The sequence below is a fragment of the Lissotriton vulgaris genome, chromosome 4_1, assembly GCF_964263255.1.
Source record: "Lissotriton vulgaris chromosome 4_1, aLisVul1.2, whole genome shotgun sequence".
NCBI classification, from domain to species: domain Eukaryota; kingdom Metazoa; phylum Chordata; class Amphibia; order Caudata; family Salamandridae; genus Lissotriton; species Lissotriton vulgaris.
In genome coordinates this window covers 1399682940-1399704170 of record NC_141691.1, presented here as the reverse complement: position 1 = coordinate 1399704170, position 21231 = coordinate 1399682940, and the positions used below count along the sequence as shown (strand labels likewise).

The 21231-nt window shown below is 48.1% G+C and overlaps 1 protein-coding gene across 1 annotated transcript in view; it reads right to left on the bottom strand.

The window, feature by feature from the left end:
• CABYR (calcium binding tyrosine phosphorylation regulated) overlaps window positions 1-21231 on the bottom strand; it is a 298157-nt gene that overhangs the window by 266065 nt on the left and 10861 nt on the right. Inside the window, exon 2 of the mRNA XM_086965648.1 lies at window positions 11844-11897. Within this exon, the coding sequence (XP_086821774.1) occupies window positions 11844-11897 (54 nt within the window). The remainder of the gene's footprint in view (window positions 1-11843; window positions 11898-21231) is intronic.

The window sequence follows — 21231 nt, the reverse complement described above, 5'->3', positions numbered from 1 at the left end:
TGTGGTGGAAATGATTTGGGCACTATGACTGGGGTTGGTCTGGAAATGCTTTTAAAGGACACCTTTGATCAATTGATGACACTTTTTCCACAAACTGCCTTGGTATATTCCAATATATGCCAAAGACAGAAATGGAACTGGTCCAACCAATTTTGTCCACAATTTGAGAAAGCACGGAAACATGTGAATAAATCTGTTTCTGCTTACATGAGAGACTATGGAATGGGTTCAATATACAATAATAACTTGTGTTACAACATGCAAGACATCTACAGAGGAGATGGTGTGCACTTCTCAGATGAGGGGAATAGAATTTTCCTCCTGAATTTAAGACTGTGCATTGAAACCTACTTGTAGGTACCTAAATCAGCCACAGAACCCAAAAGCTCTTTTCAGAGCTACCCTACCTCTGATCATTCAAAACGTTTATCTTTTTCTAACTTTTTTCACCAAAGTACGCTCCCGGGTACGCTCCTTTTTAGCCTTTATGAGCCTCCTAAGCCCCCCTCAGAAAACATAGGGGGTCAGGGGCTGTCTACCGTGCCCCCTTCTGCCCATTCTCAACGTTGTTTGTCCTCCATCTTGTGTCTCGATTGTACCGAAACACAAAATGGAGGACTCCCGTAACGCTGCCAGTGCGCGTACCGGGGCGCGCACCGGTAAGCGCTCCCTCAAAAAAGGTGGGAAAGTAATTAACAGAAAAACCACTGGAGACACTTACACCAAATATAGAATAGGCCCTACTACATAGCAGTCCCTACCATTTACCCAAATTTGATGGAATTCCATTGAGACAATTATGCTGTAGGCCTGACTAAATATCCTGAGGTAAATTACATGACAAAAACACATATGAAGTGTTAGAATTGACAACCAATTAAAATGTTACTTTCATTATCTACTATTATTTCATGACATTTGATTGGTTATGTACCTGAATATATATAAAGAAAGAGAGAGAAACACAGCCATTTTGACTACTACTTCCTGAAGTACATTTCAAGAGCATTTTCACTGACAACTTAAACTTCTTTTTGAAAGGTAAGATGTTATTTTAAAAACTGAAGTATGTTGTGCACTTTAAATTAATTTGGAAAACATTTTCTGATAGTTGTATACTATCCCTCTGTAATAGTTATAGAATAAGATAGACTTCTCTGTTATAGTTATGGATGGAGTTAGGCTTGTCTTGTATAATTATGAATTTACTTAAGCTTTATCACATACACTTTTTTATATTTCTACTTCCAGTCTGATACCATACACTGCCCAAAGATAAAATCACTATTAAGAAAACCAAAGTACCTGTCTGAACATAAACCCAACAGTGCCCTATCTCTACTGATATATTTTTTTAAATGCAAATTACAGCACAAAAATGGAAGGAGAGCAAATAAATTCCAACGAAATTGTTCTGGAGAGCAACAATGATAAAGTTATTGAACCCAATGACTCAGAATTCATGGATGAATCACGGGACTATGAACTACTTCAATGTGTACAATCAGTAGATTTCCTGATTCAAAATGAGGACATTTCTGACAATCAAATATTAGAAGTTCTGTTAAATTTGGAAAAGGAATCTGAAAAATAAATTTATATTTAATAATTCAAAAATTGTTTGAGACATTATTCATTTTTATATGTATTTCTTAAACTAGTACCAAATTGATTATAATGAAAGTCAGACTTAAAATATGCTGTGCAACTTTTTTGTGTTACATAATAAGTTTGCTCATAGTTACTTCCTTTCTCCCACTATATTATCTCCAATGTGTATTTAACATCTCTTTATCATCTCTTGCCTCCATATTGTTTCTGCTTTCCTGACAGACTACGCTATGAATTCCATATACCACAATAACTTCTGTAACAACATGCAAGATATCTACAAAGAAGACGGTGTATATAAATTATAGACTCTGCATTGGTACCTACATGTTGGTACTTAAATATTTGTTTTTTTTTAAAACAACAAAAAGAACAATTAATAAACATACAATATTTGAAAAAAAAAATTGCCCCGCGGGGCCCTTTTAAAGCCCCCACATCAAACCTAGGGGGTCAGGGAGGGTCTACTCTGCCCCCTTATGATAATTTCCCCCTTTGTTTTGGCCACCTCTCATGTCTCGATCCTACCGAGACACAAGATGGCGGCCGCTCCGGACTCTTTAGAATGTTTACAGACACCCGAGAGCCAATCAGCTTTCCGTGCGCAAGTCGCGTGGCGCGCCCGGTGCCCTCCCCGGTGCGCGTACCGGGGCGCGCCTATATATATTTTTTTTTTAACCTAAATTACTCAAAATCCACTGGAGCACATATCTTGAGACATAGCAAAGGCACATCGGGCTACCAGTCCCTACAATTTTGCCAAGTTTGGTGTAAATCCATTCAGCCTTTCGGGCTAAAAGTGAGGTTGACCGCCCTATGGAAATTAACATGGGGAAAACGAGTTTTGGGACCCCTTTTATCTCAGCCCCCGCTTGACGAATCCCCCCCAAACTTTCAGGGAAGGACCGGAGCTCAAAGAGGCCATTTTGAGGAAATTTTCAGGCAGATTCGTCAACCGGCGCCAAAGTTATTCCAAATAGAATTTTGAGATTTAACATTGAAAAAAATCCTAACTATAACTACCTACTGGCGATACATTGTGTGTGTGCACATTTTTTTTAAAGAAGTTTATTTGTTGTATTTGTTAAAATTAAAGTTAGCATTTAATTTATGTTTTTTTAAATATTTTAAAATACATATTTTAAATTTGATATTTAATACAATTATACTATTGTAAACTATATATTTTTCTCAATGTTTTTGTACTTACCTTTTTAAGTATAGGGAGTCGATATTTTTACCTCAATATTTTTTACATCTATATTGTTGTGGTCGATATTCTGTCAGTGAACAATCTGGGACAGATAAGAGGGGGTGGAATTGGCCCCACTGAAGATATTGATCAAGCCTCCCAGGGTAGGATGGCAGATGTGACTAAATTTAGAGGGGGACTGTACATTTCAAAGAAGGACTTTTGAAATGATCTCATCGTCAAAGGCCATTGTGAGTATAACTACTGGGACTCTGTCCTCAGAAGTTTAGAGACACTTTTGGGATTGGAACCATACTACTCTAGTTCGGCGCTGGGACATTGACAAGAGGAACCATTGGGGCAGGAGAGACTGCAACTGGATTATCCATAGACTTGTGGTAGCCTGGGGCTTGTTGTTCTCCAGTAAGGGGACCATCACTTGATGAGTTTTGCCTGGATGTTGCTGGCCTGCAGCAAATTGGTAATTGTTGTGGCCCAGGTCCCCTAAGCACTCTCCAAGGGCTTGTTGGCTGGAGTCCTGTCCGTGAGATCCCAGGGACAGAAGAAATCTCCCTGTTTTTACAAGATAATAAAGACCGCACAGAACGCAGTAGAAATAGGTGGAAGTTATTGTCGATTGGGACAAGGACCATCCTGATGTATGCAGTAATCACACAGTGCAGAGGAGTGTGCTCAAAGATCAGCGGCCCACCTGGGGTGCTGAAATGTGAGGAGTTCAATGAGTGCTGGGAAGTTTGCCAAGTCCAAGGGACCCAAGCATGCACCCGGAAACCTGTGCTAGCTCACACTTCGTAGCATGTGGTGTCTGAGGGTTGTTGGGGGATGTTTGCCTAGTCCGCGGGACCCGAGAAGTTAGCCTGGACTGTCTCTGACCTCCAAATTGGGAAGACGGCAGTGCCAGATATCTCAGCCTCAGTTTGAGGTTGCCTCCTCCCTCCCCATGACCCATGCCACAAGGTACTCTATTGTTGATAACATTGTGACTGGACCAGAGGGGTCTCGTTGTGATATGTGTGCACCCACAGCTGGCTGCCTGGAGCAACTCCGGCTCGCATCTCTGCCTAGAGGAAACATTTATCCAAATTGGAAGCGCACCAGCTTCTGGTGTAGGTCTTTTGTCTACGGGGGATAGTAATCCCGCACTTGTGTTGGTGCCGCTGGGTGCCTTGATGGCCTAATCCGGAAGGACAAAACCAAGTAACTGTTTCCTTCAGCTTTAGGTGGTCCCAACAATTTAATCAAAGTGTCACCAGCAGGTGCAACGTGTAGCGTTTACTGGGGTAGTTTGAGTGGCTAAGGGGCTGGGTCATGAGGTGTAGTCAAAACCTGTGATTTCTTTACCATTACAACTTTTGCGATATTTGGGAATATTGTGGTTTATACTAATGTGATAGCGGGAAAATGGAATACCTCTGAACAGCCTGCATATATGTTTCTGTTTTTGATGTGGAGGGATCACTTGGCTCATGAATACCTGGGGAAAGGATACTCATGGGTTTTTGTTGCTTTCAAGACTGAGGGTATAATGGAGCAAGTGAATTCCTATGAAGGGTAAGGGTACATATATGTCCATGCCGTTCTGCTGCTAATGATAGAGTTGATAGTTTGACATTGCATATAAAACTGTAAACATATAGCCAATGTGTATGTCATTTTGATTTCAATGTGTGAATAATACAAAGACCAGTGCTTTTTACATAGAGTGTGGAGACTTTGTAGTGTACTCAGTGTGTTTCGAGGGTGGTGCTGTGCCATTACTTTACATTTTTTTTTTAAACATTTTTTATTGAAGATTATACACAATATGCAGGCCTCTGTACCCCAGAGGTGGCTGTGGGACATTAGAGCTGCATAAAATAGAGCACAATCCAATTTTCTGATGAGAGAATCATTCAACAATTACAAAATACAAGGATAACCATTGCCTCCCCCAACCCTCCCACAACCCAAACTCCACCCTCCCCCAGCCCCTTCCCCCCCACCCCCCGTCGCACAGTCATCATTCTAGTCTCCGGCTCTGTACATAATCTCTGAACCCAATGTATGCACCCCTCTTTCACATCTCATCCCACATCTACCAGAGGGTCTTGGTCCACCGGAGGCTCAAGCCAAAGGCCCACCTTTTCCAAATTTTGTAGTGTTTCCGTGGGCAGCCTCTGGCAACAAAAATCGGCTCCTCTAGCCTCATGCAGAAATCGAGCTCCCTCTTCCATGCAACAACCGTAGGAGCACGCCTGTCTTTCCAAGCTCTAGCCACATCCCTATTGGCCAGAGTAAGGCCCAACATAAGCAAATGCCTCTTACAGACATTCCCTCCCACCCTTCTAATACATGCAGGAGCCCTAACTGTGGTGTACGGGGGAGTTCCCAGCCCGTTACTTCAGACAAGCAGTCCCACACCCCTTTCTAAAATCTAGCCAGTGCCGGACAGCTCCAAACTGTATGCAGGGACGTCCCCACCTCCTGCCCACATCGTAAACAGTCCGGGGACGCTATTAGGCCCGCCCTCCATAAAAGATGCCTGGTGAAGTACACCCTATGGAGGTACTTGAATTGTATAAGCCGAAGGCGTATCGAGATGGCGGCTCCCCGAGGCCGGGCTAGTGCCTCCCTCCAATCCTCCTCATCCAGGGCCCCGGCCCTCACATCCGACTCCCAGGACTCCCGCAGTTTCTGTAATGATGTGGAACAATGCGTGACTAAGGTTTGATAAATACTGGATATCTTTTTGGGACCCAGCTCTCCCATAAACACCTTGGCCTCTAGGCGGCTAAACTCAGGGAGTGATTCTAATCCCTCGAAGCACAGAGAGGGCGTGGCGAAATTGAAGGTATTGAAAGAACTGCGTGCGGGGCAGACCAAACTCCTGGCTTAGCTCTTGAAAGGACTTAAGGGTCACCCCTGACAAGACATTCCCCAATGTGGAGATTCCAATGTTGTCCCACCCCCCAAAACCTTGTAACGCGGCCAGACCAGGGAATCTACCATTGCGCCAGAGGGGGGTTTCGCCCGTCAATGTGTTCTACCAACCCATACGCCGCAGGGCTTGCCTCCAAATCTGAAAAACTGTGTGCCGGGCGGCAGCGTCTTTCGTATCTGTGCCGCATAGAGTATGGTGTGAAGTGAGTGGGTTCCCATTAGATGGCGCTCTAAAGCGTATGTTGGGTCTCCCCTATCTCCATACCACCAATCATTTAGAACGAGTAGGTGGGATGCTTGATAATAGGATAGGATATCGGACGTCGCCAATCCGCCGTAGGAGGAGAGGAAGCACGTGCGAACTACGACCCGTACTGCACCCCCGGTCCAGAGGAGCTGTCCCAGCACCGCGTTGACCTGCCGGAACCATGGGGAGGGAATCGGATAGGGATGGTTTTGCAGTAGGTACAACAACCTGGGGAGGGCCACCATTTTGAAGATCGCCGACCTGCCGTAAATGGTCAACGGCATGTGGGACCTGATTTTGATGTCTGCTTTGACCCGCTCCCACACCGGCACTACATTCCGCTCCCAGGATATCGCTGGGACCTCGGATATGAAGACGCCCAGGTATTTTATGCCTCCCGTCGCCACTTGTAACGCCGATGCCCACGCTCCTGCCCGGGTACGCCCCCTCAGCGCCCATAATGTGGATTTGCGATGGTTCATGTACAGTCCCGACGTCTCGCCAAAAATCTGCATGATTTCCATGATGCGTGGCCCTGACCTGTCAACGTCCGTTAGAAAAAATAAGACATCGTCCGCATATAGCGCGATTCTATCGGACAGGCCTCGCTCCCACTCAAAGCCATGTAGTTGCGGGTCCATGCGCACCCACATGGCCAGCGGCTCCATGGCCAGAGCAAATAAATAGGGCGAGAGGGGGCAACCCTGTCGGGTGCCCCCTTCGAATGCTAAAGCTGGAGGAGGTAGCGCCTGCCACCCTGACAGAGGCCGTCAGGTCAGTATACAGAAGCTGGATATACGACAGGAAGCGAGGACCGAGATTCTGCCTCGATAGGAGGGCGAATAGGTAGACCCAACTCAGGGAATCGAACGCCCTGTCCATATCGGCCAGGAGGAGCGCCGCAGGCACCCTGGTGTTTCGGACTGCTGCCACAGCCACATACGCTCTTCGAATGTTATGTCTGGTCGCCCTCTGGGGCATAAAGCCGGCCTGATCTGGGTGGACAAGATCGGTCACGTATGGCAGGAGTCGATTGGCCATTGCTTTAGCTAGAATTTTTGCTTCAATGTTTAATAAGGAGATCGGGCGGTACGATGCATGCTGCTCGGGGGGACGGCCAGGTTTGTGGAAGACAAACACTTCTGCGTGTCTCCAGTCGGGTGGAAGGCTGCTCCGCTCCCTAGCCTCCTCAACAGCCACTCTATAATGTGCCCCCAACTGTAGGTGATGATATTTCTTGTAGAATTCGCTGGGGAATCCGTTAGGCCTGGGCACCTTGCCTGTATTAAGTTCACCCAGCGCTGTGACCAGCTCCTCTTCTGTTAAGGGGAGCTCTAGGCAGTCCTGATTGGCTTCATTGACTCCCACACTGTGCTCACCTCTGCTACCGACCCTATATTGTCTGTCAGAAAGTTGGCGATGGCCTCGCCCATATGCCTCTGATAATCCGGTTGCTGCAGATGCCACGCGGAGAGGCCCCACTGGAATGGCCGCCGATCCCTATCTAAACCAATGTCCACTGTGGTGGGAGAGTGGTCCGAGAGTCCGCGTGACAGGATATCCGCTGCCTCTACTTTATGTTGCACAGCACCTGGGACAAAGAGGTAATCCAGTCTGGAGAAGGATTTATGAACCGCGGATATGTAGGTGTAACTCCTCGTATTTCCATGTAGGAGCCGCCAGGTGTCTACCCAGTTAAGACCTCGCACTATGTCATGTGGTTTAGTGGTGGGACCAACCACCCCACCGCCCCCGGGGTGGTACCTATCCTTGTGACTATCCATGACATTATTCTAATCCCCTCCTACAACTTGTAGGGCATCTGGTACGTCAGCCCATACACCAAACAGATTTTCCACCAGGGACCACTGCGGGGGCGGGGCATAGACACTCCCTAACACCAGCGGTTCCTCACCTATGGTACCCTTGATGATAAAATAACGACCCTGCACATCGACCCACTGAGTTGAGTGGACATAGGGGATCCTGCGATGTATGAGGATAGCCACCCCACTAGAGCCTCTCGTAAAGCCAGCATGAAACACTTGGTGATAGCCATATCACTGTAAGCAAGGTGTTTTTGTACCCAGAAGGTGGGTTTCTTGGAGTAGAAGCACATCTGCACCTGCACCTGCACCTGCCCTCTTCGCCTGCTGTAGTACAGCCCCCCTCTTGATCTTATGCAGAATTCCGCGTACGTTCCAACTGAGGACTCTAAGGGAATCCCCGGACCCACCCGTTCTATGCTCAGAACCTGCCATTAAGGGACATCAAAAGTGAACGCCCAGCCATTGGGCCCATCCTGTGCATACAATTCAACAGTCCAGACTCCCATGAGACCATGCGACCCCTCCCCCCCGAAACAATCCCCGACCACGAACTCTAACAGTCTATGTAGCGCTGCTCTTGCCAATGTCCCGTACGTGCAACCAGCTACTGTCTGGGCAGCACCTGCACCGCGGTGTGATGCTCCCCGATCACCTCTGTTAGGTCCTCGGCCCGGGGGCTGCAATAACGACCCTAGGGCAAGTGTCCCGCTCTACTCGTCTCCCCGCCGCGGCACGATCAGACCGCCGAAGGGGATATGAATGTCCTTGCGTCCCCCAGCTCGCCGAATGTGGCCCAATGCACTACCCACAGGGGCTGTGGTGGGGCTCTCGATGTTGCTTCCTGAGCGGTGCACTGCCTGGGGCCACGTGAACAATACTTGCACCTTCACGGCAAGCAGTCGCCAGTTGAGGAGGTCTATAGACTAATAGCGTTGTCTATCTTCCAGCCCCACCCTGGCCGTGGGCTGCTAATTACAATGTGTACCCCGATGAGGCTCAGGTGCGACCCCCACTACTGGTGCGGCCCGGTCCAATTGCCGCCGAAGCTGCTGCCAGCCCCCTCAGGTGCACGATAAGATCTGGCCCCCCAGCACGCCTCTCATTCAGCACCTCCTCCACCTCCTTACTGTAGATGTCGCTGATGTCTGTTGCGGCACGGGGGGCCGCACCTCAGGCCAACTTCTAGATCGGTCTCTGGGGGTACTCCAAAATGTAGGCCCCGGCGTCACCGGCCACACCAGGCCTCAACGCACCACCTCTGCGCATAAAAGCCACGTCTGCTGTGGTCCCAGGGGGTTTCTCCACCGTCGCTGGAGATCGCAGGGGACCGAGCTGTGCCGCCGGGTGTCCGCGCCTGTCTCACCAGCCTGGGGACCAGCGCCTGCACTGCCCGCCCGACCCCCTCCTTCACCACCAGGATCCACGAAACTCAAGGTCCCGGCTTCACCGTTCAGTGGAGGCCTCACAGCGAGGGGTCTCGATCTGCCGCCCCCGGTGCACTTATGTGGCCCAAATTGCGCTCGGGTCCCGGTGCCAGTGTCCGATGCCAAATTCCCCCCGCTGGGGCACGCAGGAGCGAGGGGAAGTGGGATATTTTGGAGGATTAGTGGATAGCGGGACGGAGCTTCTTTAGGCTGTGTCGCCATGATGGCTCGCTAAGCCACGCCCACATTACTTTACACTTTGACCCTGAGGATAAGCCTGACTGCTCAGTGCCAAACTACCAGCAGGTTATCTGATGAGTGTATCGTACTCATGCCATCTAGGATGGTGGATTCTGTCTGGTTTTGGTGCGTCCCAGCTAGGCAGAAACCGCTCGGTCTAACAATTACCTTAGTAGGAAGCCTCACCCGAAGGAATGTACATTGAATGGCAATAAAATGTGTTATTCTTGGACCCCATGGACCACCAAGCATGGATATTATACCTAAACATGTCCCCACCACAGTCCACCTCACTAGAGTCAAGTATATGGAGGTAGACAGGTTCAGCGCTCCTTACAATTCACCACATGAATAAGGAACAACATACTTCAACCTCTCAGTAACAATTGGTCATGTAATGTCTCCCAAGATTTACTGCATCCAGAGAAAATACAAAAGCCATTGTTCAAAGTTGCCCAATAATGCACTTCAATAGGCATAACAAATCATGTACAAATTGCATACTGACTCATTGCCCTGTCCCTGCACAAATTCCACCAGGTAATACAGTGCAAAACATATTAGTAGGAAAACTGCAAGCTTCCAAGATATACAGCTTTGAATGGAAGAAAATGAGCCGTACTACCATGTTAGTAATGATTCTAACTTGCAGAGTGTGTATTAACAGTATAAGTATTTCCCGGGTGGTAATACTGCACTCAAATACCACCCAACTTGGAATGAGAGCCCAACAATTTGGATCTGGGTTTGGCATGCACCAGGAGTCTCCGGCATGTGCCTTGCATAATAACATCATCACTCCAAGATTCCCCAACTTCTAAGAACGTATAGCCTTTGACTAATTAAACTATTGGCCCTGGGAAAAGCCAGAATCCTGCATCATAACTTGGAAAACCTTTTGATGTTTTGATGTGTTATTTGCATATTTATAAAACTGTTCGGTATCCAAGCATTGGGATACTCAGGGACGACGGTAAACACAATGAATTTCTTCACAAAGCAGATCTGGATTTTCTCCGAACATTATCAGGCAATTTATTCCATATATTAGACTTTTAAGCAAGAACAGCATTCCACCCTTTGATGTTCTTTTTTCTTGAGAGTTGGTATGATGTTGGAGTCTGATCAGAGATTATGGTAGGGTGCATGTGCTATTTCAAAGTGTCTGGTTTTGTTGATCTTTTTCTTGATTACCAAGAGTATTGATGGCTACTCAATCAATTGCCTATAATGGGCCTGGTTCACAAAGGTACAGTTTTGTGCAAGTTTACAATTGTTTGCTAGACACAAAGTATTTTACTGGTAGTATCTTTACAACTGTGGTGTCTCCGCTCATAAAAAGATAGGAAACTCCTATTACAAGTAAAATACCTTTGTGAATAGCAATTCAAAAGTGTAAGTTTAACTTTGTGAATCAGGCCCAGCATGTTTTTGAAGCTAGATGTAAATGTCTTGACTAGGCATAGACTGAGCCAGTTCTAAAAGTCTAATCTAGAGCCTATTGTTGATTACTCAATGAATTGTCATCGGAGCTGGCTAGATTGCACTGTCTATTTCGACATGGTAATGTCTCAATTCTTGTAACAGTCATAGTCAAGACACAGGTAGAGAGGTGAGGGAAAAGGACACAGATGAAGGATGAAGTATGTGAGAGAAGAAGCAGGAGAAGGCCAATGGCAGGCCACAGACAATTGCATGAGGATGAAGAGGAAATGAGAGTGCATGGGCCGGGAGGGGACCAGCATCAAAAATGGAAGCAAAATTAAGCTGCACACAAGGGTTCAAAGAGGTCACAACAAGCATAAGGAAATAGAAAAGGAAATTGGGAGGGGGTCATGGGATATTTCATGCGGCAAAGTAGTAAACACTGTGGTGGAATCACATGCTTCTGAAAATGTCAGTTGTGGGGTAGGAGGTAATGGTCAGCTGGATTGCAAAAATAACTCTGGGAAATTCAGATGCCTGTGCTTCCATCGCCAAAATGTGAAAATATTCCGAATGCTTTCACCTGTTCTGGAATGGTACGTAGGAGCTTGAGAAGCTGTGCAATGAAGGTGGTTCGGCCATTGTTATTTTTTGTATCAAGAAGTATTAATCCAGCTTTCTGCTGTTCAAATGTGGAGATTCTTTGTACATATAGTGTTCTCACTACCCATGTGGAAATTTCAGTAGACCACGTACTATTTTTCACTGAATAAATATGCCGTATGTGGGTTTTCAGTCATTCCCAAGTCAGTAAACCGAAGAAAACATTAACTGAAATAAAATATAATTCCCATCATGGTTTTCAGACAAACCAGTATAATTATGAACATAGAAAAACAAATATATGAATAGCGATGGTCATGATTTGCATTTACCTTTTTTATGCTGAAAGTCTTTAACGAGATCCTTTATGTCAAGAGACGGGTGGCCTGAAATTCAACATAAACATGTTTAATACCGTACAATAGCTGATGCGTTGATGCTCAACGGACAAACAATTTCTTTAAAAATCTATTATATAATGGGAAAGACACTGATGTTGCCTAATGAAAAGATGGATTGCTACATGGGGTCCAGGAGAAACTACTTAAACAGTATATCTGCATATGTTATATGTTGCACGAAGGGCTAACTCAAAATTCAATTACAATTACATACAATCACATTCATTGATAGTGAAAAACTTCCTACGAACCTAAAGAAACAATTACAATGTGATGCAATACTGCTTGAGTTGCACTTAATCGAGAAATAATTAAAAACTATTGATCTATGACACAATGACTGAATAGGCCTAAAATAAGTTCCTAGTGAAGGGAACAAAACGCTTTGCTGGGTGTTAGGAAAAAAGAAGTGAAAAAATAAAATGCAACTTTTTTCAAAAGATTCCATAATTGAAGTACTTTGTTGATAATGAAAAGATTTTAGAAAATACATGAACTATTGAACTGCTGATTAATACAACCTCAATATAAAGGTCAATGTATGCTATTAGTGACTAATAAAAACACTAATCGTTTGTGCCCTTGACTAACTGCATTTAGTTACCATAGGTGGTTTCTTAGATTCCATTGGGTCGCTGAGGGAGTAGGGGTTATGTGCCAAAGCCTTCCCAATCCTGGAAGACTTCAATTTTTACCTTGAGGACTCCACTGACCTATATACCAAAAGACTGACGCAAATTATGATTGGAAGGGACCTCGTGCAGCAGGTAGAAGGCCCGACTCATGTGGCCGGGCATACCAGGGGCGGAATCTTTAGAAATTGCACCCCAAATCTCCCCAGTAATGTAGAGGAGGCCACGGCGGCCTACGTGAACTGGATTAATGCTCCTGTAACAAATTGGCCCCAGTCAAATGGTGTACCTCCAGACGAGGCCTTCCCTCAGCCCCCTGGTTTACTCATAACCTACAGGAGCACAAAAACAGACTTTAAGAGGCTGGAGAGGGTCTGGAGGAAAGGGTCCAGCTTGGCCAACAAGGACGTATACAAAACAAGCCTCACAATCTACAAAAAATCACTTCAGGAAGCAAAAAAGGCCGATTTTTCCGAACAGATCACTGTAGCTAAATCCTCTGCGAAGGAGCTCGTCAGAACTGTGGCCAATCTTACAAGTCCCCCAAACCGATTACTCACAGCAGTCCAGCTTTCTGTGACGCGTTAGCCTCTTTTTTCTGAATAAAGTAGAGGTTATCTTCTCCTCATTTTTTTTTTTTTAATAGGGACTTATAAAGCGCAACTTAACCCGTAGGCATCAAGGCGCTGGAGGATGGTAAAAAAAAAGCTCAAGAACTCAAGAGTCACCAAGGGAAAAATTACAGATATGCTTTTTGAAATAACCAGGTCTTAAGAGCTTTGCGGAACAGGGTAGGGGAAGAGATCCCCTTAAGCTCACTGGGGAGCGTATTCCATAGTCTGGGTGCAAGGAAACGAAACGCCCTTCCCCCCATCTAGCTTTAGATATTCGGGGAACAGACAGCAGATTTTTACTGGAAAAGCGAAGTGCTCCACCGGGGGTGTAATAGGCCACAAGAGCACATATGGCTTCAGGCCCAGACTCATTAAGGGCACGATGTGTAAGGCAAAGAGCCTTAAAATCAATCCTCGCCTGCATGGGAAGCGAGTGCAGGTTCATTCTAATAGCCGTGCCAGAGGAGCGTTTAGGAGCCCCCACAATAAACCGAGCAGCCGCATTCTGTACAGTCTGAAGGCGCTGGACCAGACCATTGCTAATGCCCAAGTACAGCGCATTGCAATAGTCTAGCCTGGATGCAATAAGCGCAACTACAACCTGTTTGCGTGCATCAGTGGAGAGGTAATGAATAATTTTCCTGAGAATCCTCAGAGCATTGCAACAGGTGGACACAGTCCTGCTGACCTGCTTGTCAAGCGAGAGAGTGGAGTGCAGGATGACCCCAAGATTGCGGGCAAAGAGGGACGGCAGGGGGCAGGTACAAAGAACAGAAGGCCACCAGTCCATTGACCAAATCTCACTCTTGCCCGAAAAATGAGGAACTCCGTCTTCTCCCCATTCAGCTTAAGGAAGTTCTTGACCATCCAACCGGCGACCGCCTCCATACAGTTTTTAAAGTTATGGGCAGTTATGGTCACAGATTGAGAGATAGAGACCATTATCTGCGTGTCGTCGGCGTAGGAAAGGGCTTCCAACCCAAAAGATCTTATGAGCCTGGCGAGTGGGGCAACATAGACGTTTAAAAGCGTCGGGCTCGGGGGCGTGGCCAAGATGGCGACCTGAACGGACGCGGGTCTCTATGGCTCCCTGCCCTGATCCCCACCAGTGACCTTAAAAATAGCGACATCCCCTCCAGACCTGTGGCGGACGGCTGCCGGGGGGTCCCCGAAGTGGTCGGCGCTGCGGCCGGACCGGCGCAGCCTCCAGTGGGCCCCGGAGAGCGAGAGACAGACAGCCGCGGCCTAGGCGCGGGCACCCCCCCGGAGCAAAGGACAGCGCCGCGCCGGGTGGAGGCAGAAGACAGAGGACCGCAGGGGTCAGCCCGGAACCCTGGGAGCCGACAAATCCGTCATTAGGGGGCAGGCAATCTCCACCATCACCCGACATAAGCGGGAAAAAAAACAAGTCATGGACTCATTAGAGGTGGCAGCGCTGCAAGCGGAGAGGGAGCATGCGCTAGCACCTACTGCCACCACGGCGCACACATTAACACTGGCGGGGCAGGAATTTCGGACTCACACCGAGACCGAGGCCAAAGCGAGACACATGAGCACGATGCACAGGATTTACGATCTGGGGGACAAAGCGGGGAAAATGTTGACCTGGCTGGAAAAGAAATAAAGAGCGAGCAGGTGGATAGCGCAACTGACACGAAGTGATGGTACACAGACTGCCGACCCACGGCTCATTGTCGAGGAGCTGGCAACACACTACGAAGGGGTTTACACTCCGCAGACACAGGCAACAGAGGCGGAGTGTGAGGCTTTCCTGGCGGATATACCACTGCCGGGGTTGATGGAGGAGGAGGTGACTGCGTTGGAAGCCGATCTCTCGGTGGAAGAAGTAGGGAAAGCACTGGGGGCACTACACACGGGTAAGGTAATGGGTCCCAATGGGCTGCCGGTAGAACTATACAAAAAGGCGGCAAGCAGGGTCACTCCCCATTTGGTACAGATGTATAATGACGGCCAAAATGAAGTGAACTCTACCCCGAGATCAAAGACTGGCGACAATAGTAACAATTCATAAACCAGGAAAGCCCCCGGAACAGCCATTGTCCTATCGGCCGATTTTCCTGATTAATGTGAAGGTGAAACTACTGGCCAAAACGCTGGCGATGCACTTACAGCCCTATCTAACAACGCTGGTTCACCCAGACCAATCCGACTTTATGCCCAATCGCAACACCTCCCTTAATCTACGACGCCTTCATGGCGTGCTGGCCCGGACCCACCTCCTTAGCCAGGACACGGCCATCCTGTCCCTGGATGCGACGATGGCTTTTGACCAGGTGGAGTGGCCATTTATGTTTGCTGTTTTACGACGAATGGGTTTCGGCCCCAATTTCTGTGGTTGGATTAGACTCCTCTACACAGCGCCTCTGGCGCAGGTGATCGCCAGCGGTCACATTTCGAGAGAGATCACACTGGGCAGGGGGACACACCAGGGGTGCCCACTTTCATCGCTCCTCTTCGCCCTAATATTGGAACCACTGGCTACCTTGACACGCACAGCGCCACTATACCAAGGAGTGTTAATGTTAATGTTAATGTTATTAATGGTTTTATATAGCGCTCGGCTACTCCGAGGAGTGTCCCGGCGCTTTTAACAAACCAGATGTGACAGTTGGGAGCGGAGGAGGGACAGGAAACTATTGAACAAAGAGCCAGGACTTTGACTCTTTCCTAAAAGTCAACAAATTAGGGACTTTCCTCAAGTAAGCTGGCAAGGAGTTCCATAGCTTGGGTGCCAGAAAAGGGAAGGAACGACCCCCGATCCGAGCCCGACGTATGGATGGAACAGATGCCAAGGCCAGAGAGGCTGACCTCAGCAATCTGGCCGGCATGTAGAAAGACAATCGCTTTCTAATATATTTTGCTCCCGAAACGTGCAGTGCCTTGAAGGCGAGTGTAAGTGCCTTGAAAGCCACCCGTTTCTTAATAGGGAGCCAATGCAGTTTTTCCAATAACTCCTTTGCACTGGTTCTACGATGGAGGCCATAGATGGCTCTAGCAGCCGAATTCTGCACTACCTGTATGCACGATAACAGGTAATCAAGCATGCCCAGGTAGAGGATGTTGGAATAATCCAGGCAGGAGCCTATCAAGGCCTGTACAGTGACATTTCGATGCGCCAGAGAAAGCATAGGAAGAAATTTCCTAAGCATTGTCAAAATGCCAAAGCACTTTCCAACAAGACCTAGAATCTGAGGTTTCAGAGTAAGACCCACATCGATCTGCACTCCCAGATTCTTAGAAAGGTGGTGGAAACAGCCGATGGAGGGAACATGGCCGAGGGCCACCAAGACTGCCATCTGGAATCGGCGGGACCGCCAAAAAACAGCAACTCCGATTTATCGGAGTTGCATTTGAGGCTATGATGTTCAAACCACTCGAACACTGCCCCCAGGCAGCCTCTGATCTGCATGCTGTCAAAATCCGATCCCTTATTGCAGGTGAAGAGAAGCTGGGTGTCATCAGCATAAGAAACGATCTGGGCACCAAAGGACTCCGCCAAGGCCGCCAAAGGTGCCAGATAGATGTTAAAGAGGGTGGGGCTCAGGACAGAGCCCTGAGGCACCCCGACCTCCAATGGCGACATTTCAGTGGAGAAAGGGGGGACCCAGACCGTTTGGCGGAAGTTAGGGGGGACCCAGCTAGGAAGGACTTAAACCAATTGAACACCACTCCACGTAGCCCGATCTCCCAGAGTCTTAAAAGAAGACCGCTATGGGGAACGGGTCAAAGGCCGCCGACAAGTCCAACATCACCAGCATGGCCTTTCCACCTTCATCTAACACCTCACGAATGGCATCAGTGACTTCAAGGAGGGCGGTCTCCGTACTGATGTTGGCACGGAAACCCGACTGAGTGTCATGAAGGATGTTATTACATTCCAAGAAGTTGGAGAGAGAGGTGTGAACATGCTTCTCGACCACTTTTGCCAGTGACGGGAGGAGGGAGATAGGCCTATAATTGGCATAGGCCAAAGGATCCAGATTAGGCTTTTTTAACAGCGGCAGAATCAGGGCGTGCTTTCAGGCATGAGGGACCTCTCCCGTGCTCAAGGAAAGATTGAGCACCGGATTGATCAAGGGATTGATCACTGAGGCCAGTTTCCCAAGATATTTTGCCGGGCAAGCGTCATAAGGTGATCCAGATTTGAGTTTAAAAAGAAGCTCCAAAGAGGAAGAAAGAGATAGCGAAGGAAATTCCGATAGAGAGGCACCATCACCGGAAAGTTGTGAGCAGAAGAAAATTAGTGTCCGGGGGAGGGAGCGGGTTAGTGGAGGGAAAAGAGTCTTGAATAGTTTTAATTTTGGTGATCAAGAAATTAGCGAAATGCGACACCCACGGTTCAGAGTGAGAGTGTGTGGGCAGAGCAGAGCTCGGTGAAATGAACTCCTTTACTATAAGAACAATTTCTTTACTAGTATCTGCAGCGGCCTCGATTCTTCTGGCATAATAGGCTTTTTTCTCTAGCATGATGTTACTATGGTAGAGTTTGATGGCTTCCCTGTATGCGGTTTTAACCGCTACCTCATAATGCCTGCGCCAGGTATGTTCCGCTTTCTTGCACCTACGCCGCTGATCGAGGAGCGAGGCCGTGAACCACGGGGCAGATGCCCGACTATTTGCTTTGCGAGAACTAGTCTCAGGTGCTAACTCGTCAAATCTATCCTCAAGCCATCTGTGCAGAAGGTCGAGATCAACCTCAAGACTACCTGACAGCTGGCAGGGATGAATGGAAAGAGCATGCGACAGCATGTCAGGGGATACACGATGGAAGGCTCTCGCCGTTTGCCCCGGGCGTTCTGAAGGCCTGAATGAAAATGTATCTGTCACTGGAATCTGAAAGTTGACTAGATGGTGATCCGACCATAGCACCGGTTCGGGAGGGAAAACAACAAGTGGAGAGGTGGAAAACACTTGGTCGAGAGTATGGCCTTTCTCATGCGTAGGGCCGGTGATAAAAGGGGACAAACCAAGTGGAGCAGTATCATCCAGGAGCTTTATGGCATTAGTGTCGGTTTTAGAATCCAAATGAATGTTAAAGTCTCCCAACAATAGGCAGTGGGTCGATCTCATGCATAAGGCCGAAACGACCGCGTAAAGGTCGTCAAAAAAAGAACCCAAGGGACCAGGAGGTCTATATATAAGAAGCCCTGCATACACTTGATGAGGTGACAGAGATAGGGAGAACCCAAAGGATTCGCAGCCCCAGATGTCATCAGTGGGAGTAATGGTGCACGAAAAACGTTTATCAACGATCAGAGCAATGCCACCGCCCCTGCCCAAAGTCCTATCCTTCCTAATAATGACATAATTGGGAGGAATAGCAGTTGCTAGGTCCGGGCCAGCAGCTTCACCCAACCAGGTCTCAGTTAGAAAAAGACATATAGGGTTTGCCTCGGACAAGAGGTTGTAGATGTCAAGGGAGTGCCTGGTGAGGGATCTAGTGTTGAGAAGTAGGCAAGGGAAAAGTTTGGGGGGATCAAGGGGAGGTGGAGCAGGCACACAAATCAGTCGCCAGCCACAATTGGGACATTTCTTTTTCAAGGCATGCCTCCCAGGGAAGATTTTACTACACATGCCTGTATCGCCCCTCAGGGAGAGAAGTTCCAGCAGGGTGTAGGTGTGCATGCTTAATGAGGGCAAATAGATGGCCGTTTCAGAGAAGGCAGCCTACAGTTCCCGAGATACCCTGCGGCACCTCGACAGCCGTGTAGGTGCAAAGAAAGTGAAAGAGGATCCCCCGCGATGCCGATTGCCACCCAGCAAAGCGGAGGGATCGAGCGTCAGAAAGAGAAGAAGATAGTGAGAGTACAACCGGCTTTCCGCCTCAGGTGTGGAAAAAAGAGGAGAAGAAAAGGAATGCCCAGTAAGGTAGAATTTACACAGCCACGTAAAATGCACAAAATGTTTGGGAGCGCACGCACTCAGCGCGGGAGTCAATAAAGGCAGCTCCGACTACGAAAATATAGCAGTGCTAGAAATCAGAGCAGGAGCTAGAGAGATACCACACCAGTAGGGAGATGTCGGTAGGTGCTAGTGAGCAGCAGTAAGACGCTGGCCCACAGCGCTAAAACAGAAACAAAATGCAGCAGCAAAGAAAGAAGTTAAAAACGCTATTAATCAGCGCAGGATACAATACGTTTTTAAAATAAGTTAAGAGCAGTCCACAATTGCCACCGCACATCTGCACCCAACCTCTGCCTCAAATCAAATGCGGGAGGGTTCCAATCAGTCAGGGGCAGACATAAGCTCAATTTTATACCTGAGCAGGCAAAGTAAGGCAGCCCGCCCCCCCTGGTCCGCCGACCAGCGTGCCAGACTCCTCCAAGGATGGCCGTTTCAGAGCAGGCAGCCTACAGTACCCGAGATACCCTGCGGCACCTCGACAGCCGTGTAGGTGCAGAGAAAGTGAAAGAGGATCCCCGCGATGCCGATTGCCACCCAGCAAAGCGGAGGGATCGAGCGTCAGGAAGAGAAGAAGATAGTGGGAGTACACCCGGCTTTCCGCCTCAGGTGTGGAAAAAAGAGGAGAAGAGAAGGAATGCCCAGTAAGGTAGAATTTACACAGCCACGTAAAATGCACAAAATTGTTTGGGAGTGCACACACTCAGCGCGGGAGTCAATAAAGGCAGCTCCGACTACGAAAATATAGCAGTGCTAGAAATCAGCGCAGGAGCTAGAGAGATACCGCACCAGTAGGGAGATGTCGGTAGGCGCTAGTGAACAGCAGTAAGACGCTGGCCCACGGCGCTAAAACAAAATGCAGCAGCAAAGAAAGAAGTTAAAAACGCTATTAATCAGCGCAGGATACAATATGTTTTTAAAATAAGTTAAGAGCAGTTCACAATTGCCACCGCACATCCGCACCCAGCCTCTGCCTCTACCTCACCTGGGAGGCGGGCTGGGAGGACCGTATCTCCCTGTATGCCGATGACGTTTTGCTATACATGACATCCCCGACAGCATCCCTACAGACCATCCTGGATATATTAACCGGCTTTGGGGAAATATCCGGCTACATGATCAACTGGTCCAAATCATTGCTTTATATGTTGCGCGGCCAGGCCCCAGCCCTACCCCCAGACTTCCCAGTACAAATAGCGACCAGGGGATTTAAGAATCTGGGAATCTACATTACACCTCAGGCCACTATATTCATGGCGGAGAATCTTTTGAAGCCACTCCATAGTCTAAAATCAGATGTAGCCCACTGGCGTTCTCTCCCGCTCAGCCTGTTAGGTAGAGCAGCTCTCTTTAAAATGTTAGCGCTCCCCAGGTTTCTCTATGCACTACAGAACACTCCTTTCCCGGTCCCGCTCTCATATTTCCAATGTATCAATGCAGAAGTGTCGACTTTACTATGGGATGGGCATCAGCATAGCGCAACCCAAATTGACTCGGAGTTAGTACGATGGGGGTATAGCACTACCAAGTGTAAAATTGTATTACTGGGCGGCTCAACTAGTGGTAATTAATCAGTGGCTGCATGCACCCCACGGCGACCCAGCTTACAGACTGGATAGGGAGGTACTACTGGCTGACCGCCTGATGAGGGCCTTGTACACTACTAAGAGACGCATGACACTGACAGGCCCCACGGCACACACGATTCGGGTATGGCACATGGTTCAGAAGGCGCTGGGATGGAAGGGAGTCCTCACGCTGGCTACTCCACTCTGGGAAACACGAAGCCTAGGAACATTAGCAAACACCAAAGGGTTTAGACACTGGGACCTCATAGGCATTACAAACATTGGAGACTTATGGGTCCGGGGGGAAATCCTCTCTTTCGCTGCACTCAAAGAAAAATACGGCATGGCAGACACGGAGTTGTATCGCTACTCTCAAATCAAGCACGCACTGCAGTGTGCCATTGCCCCTGACACCACCTTGGTGGACGCTTCCCCGCTGGAGGATAGGCCCCTCACAGATCATTTAGATAAAAAAGCCATCTCACTAACATACCAGAAACTAACTAACAACCTGCCGGACCCCACAGTGGTACTGCGAAGCAAGTGGGAGATTGAACTGGGGGACATAGACGATTCAGACTGG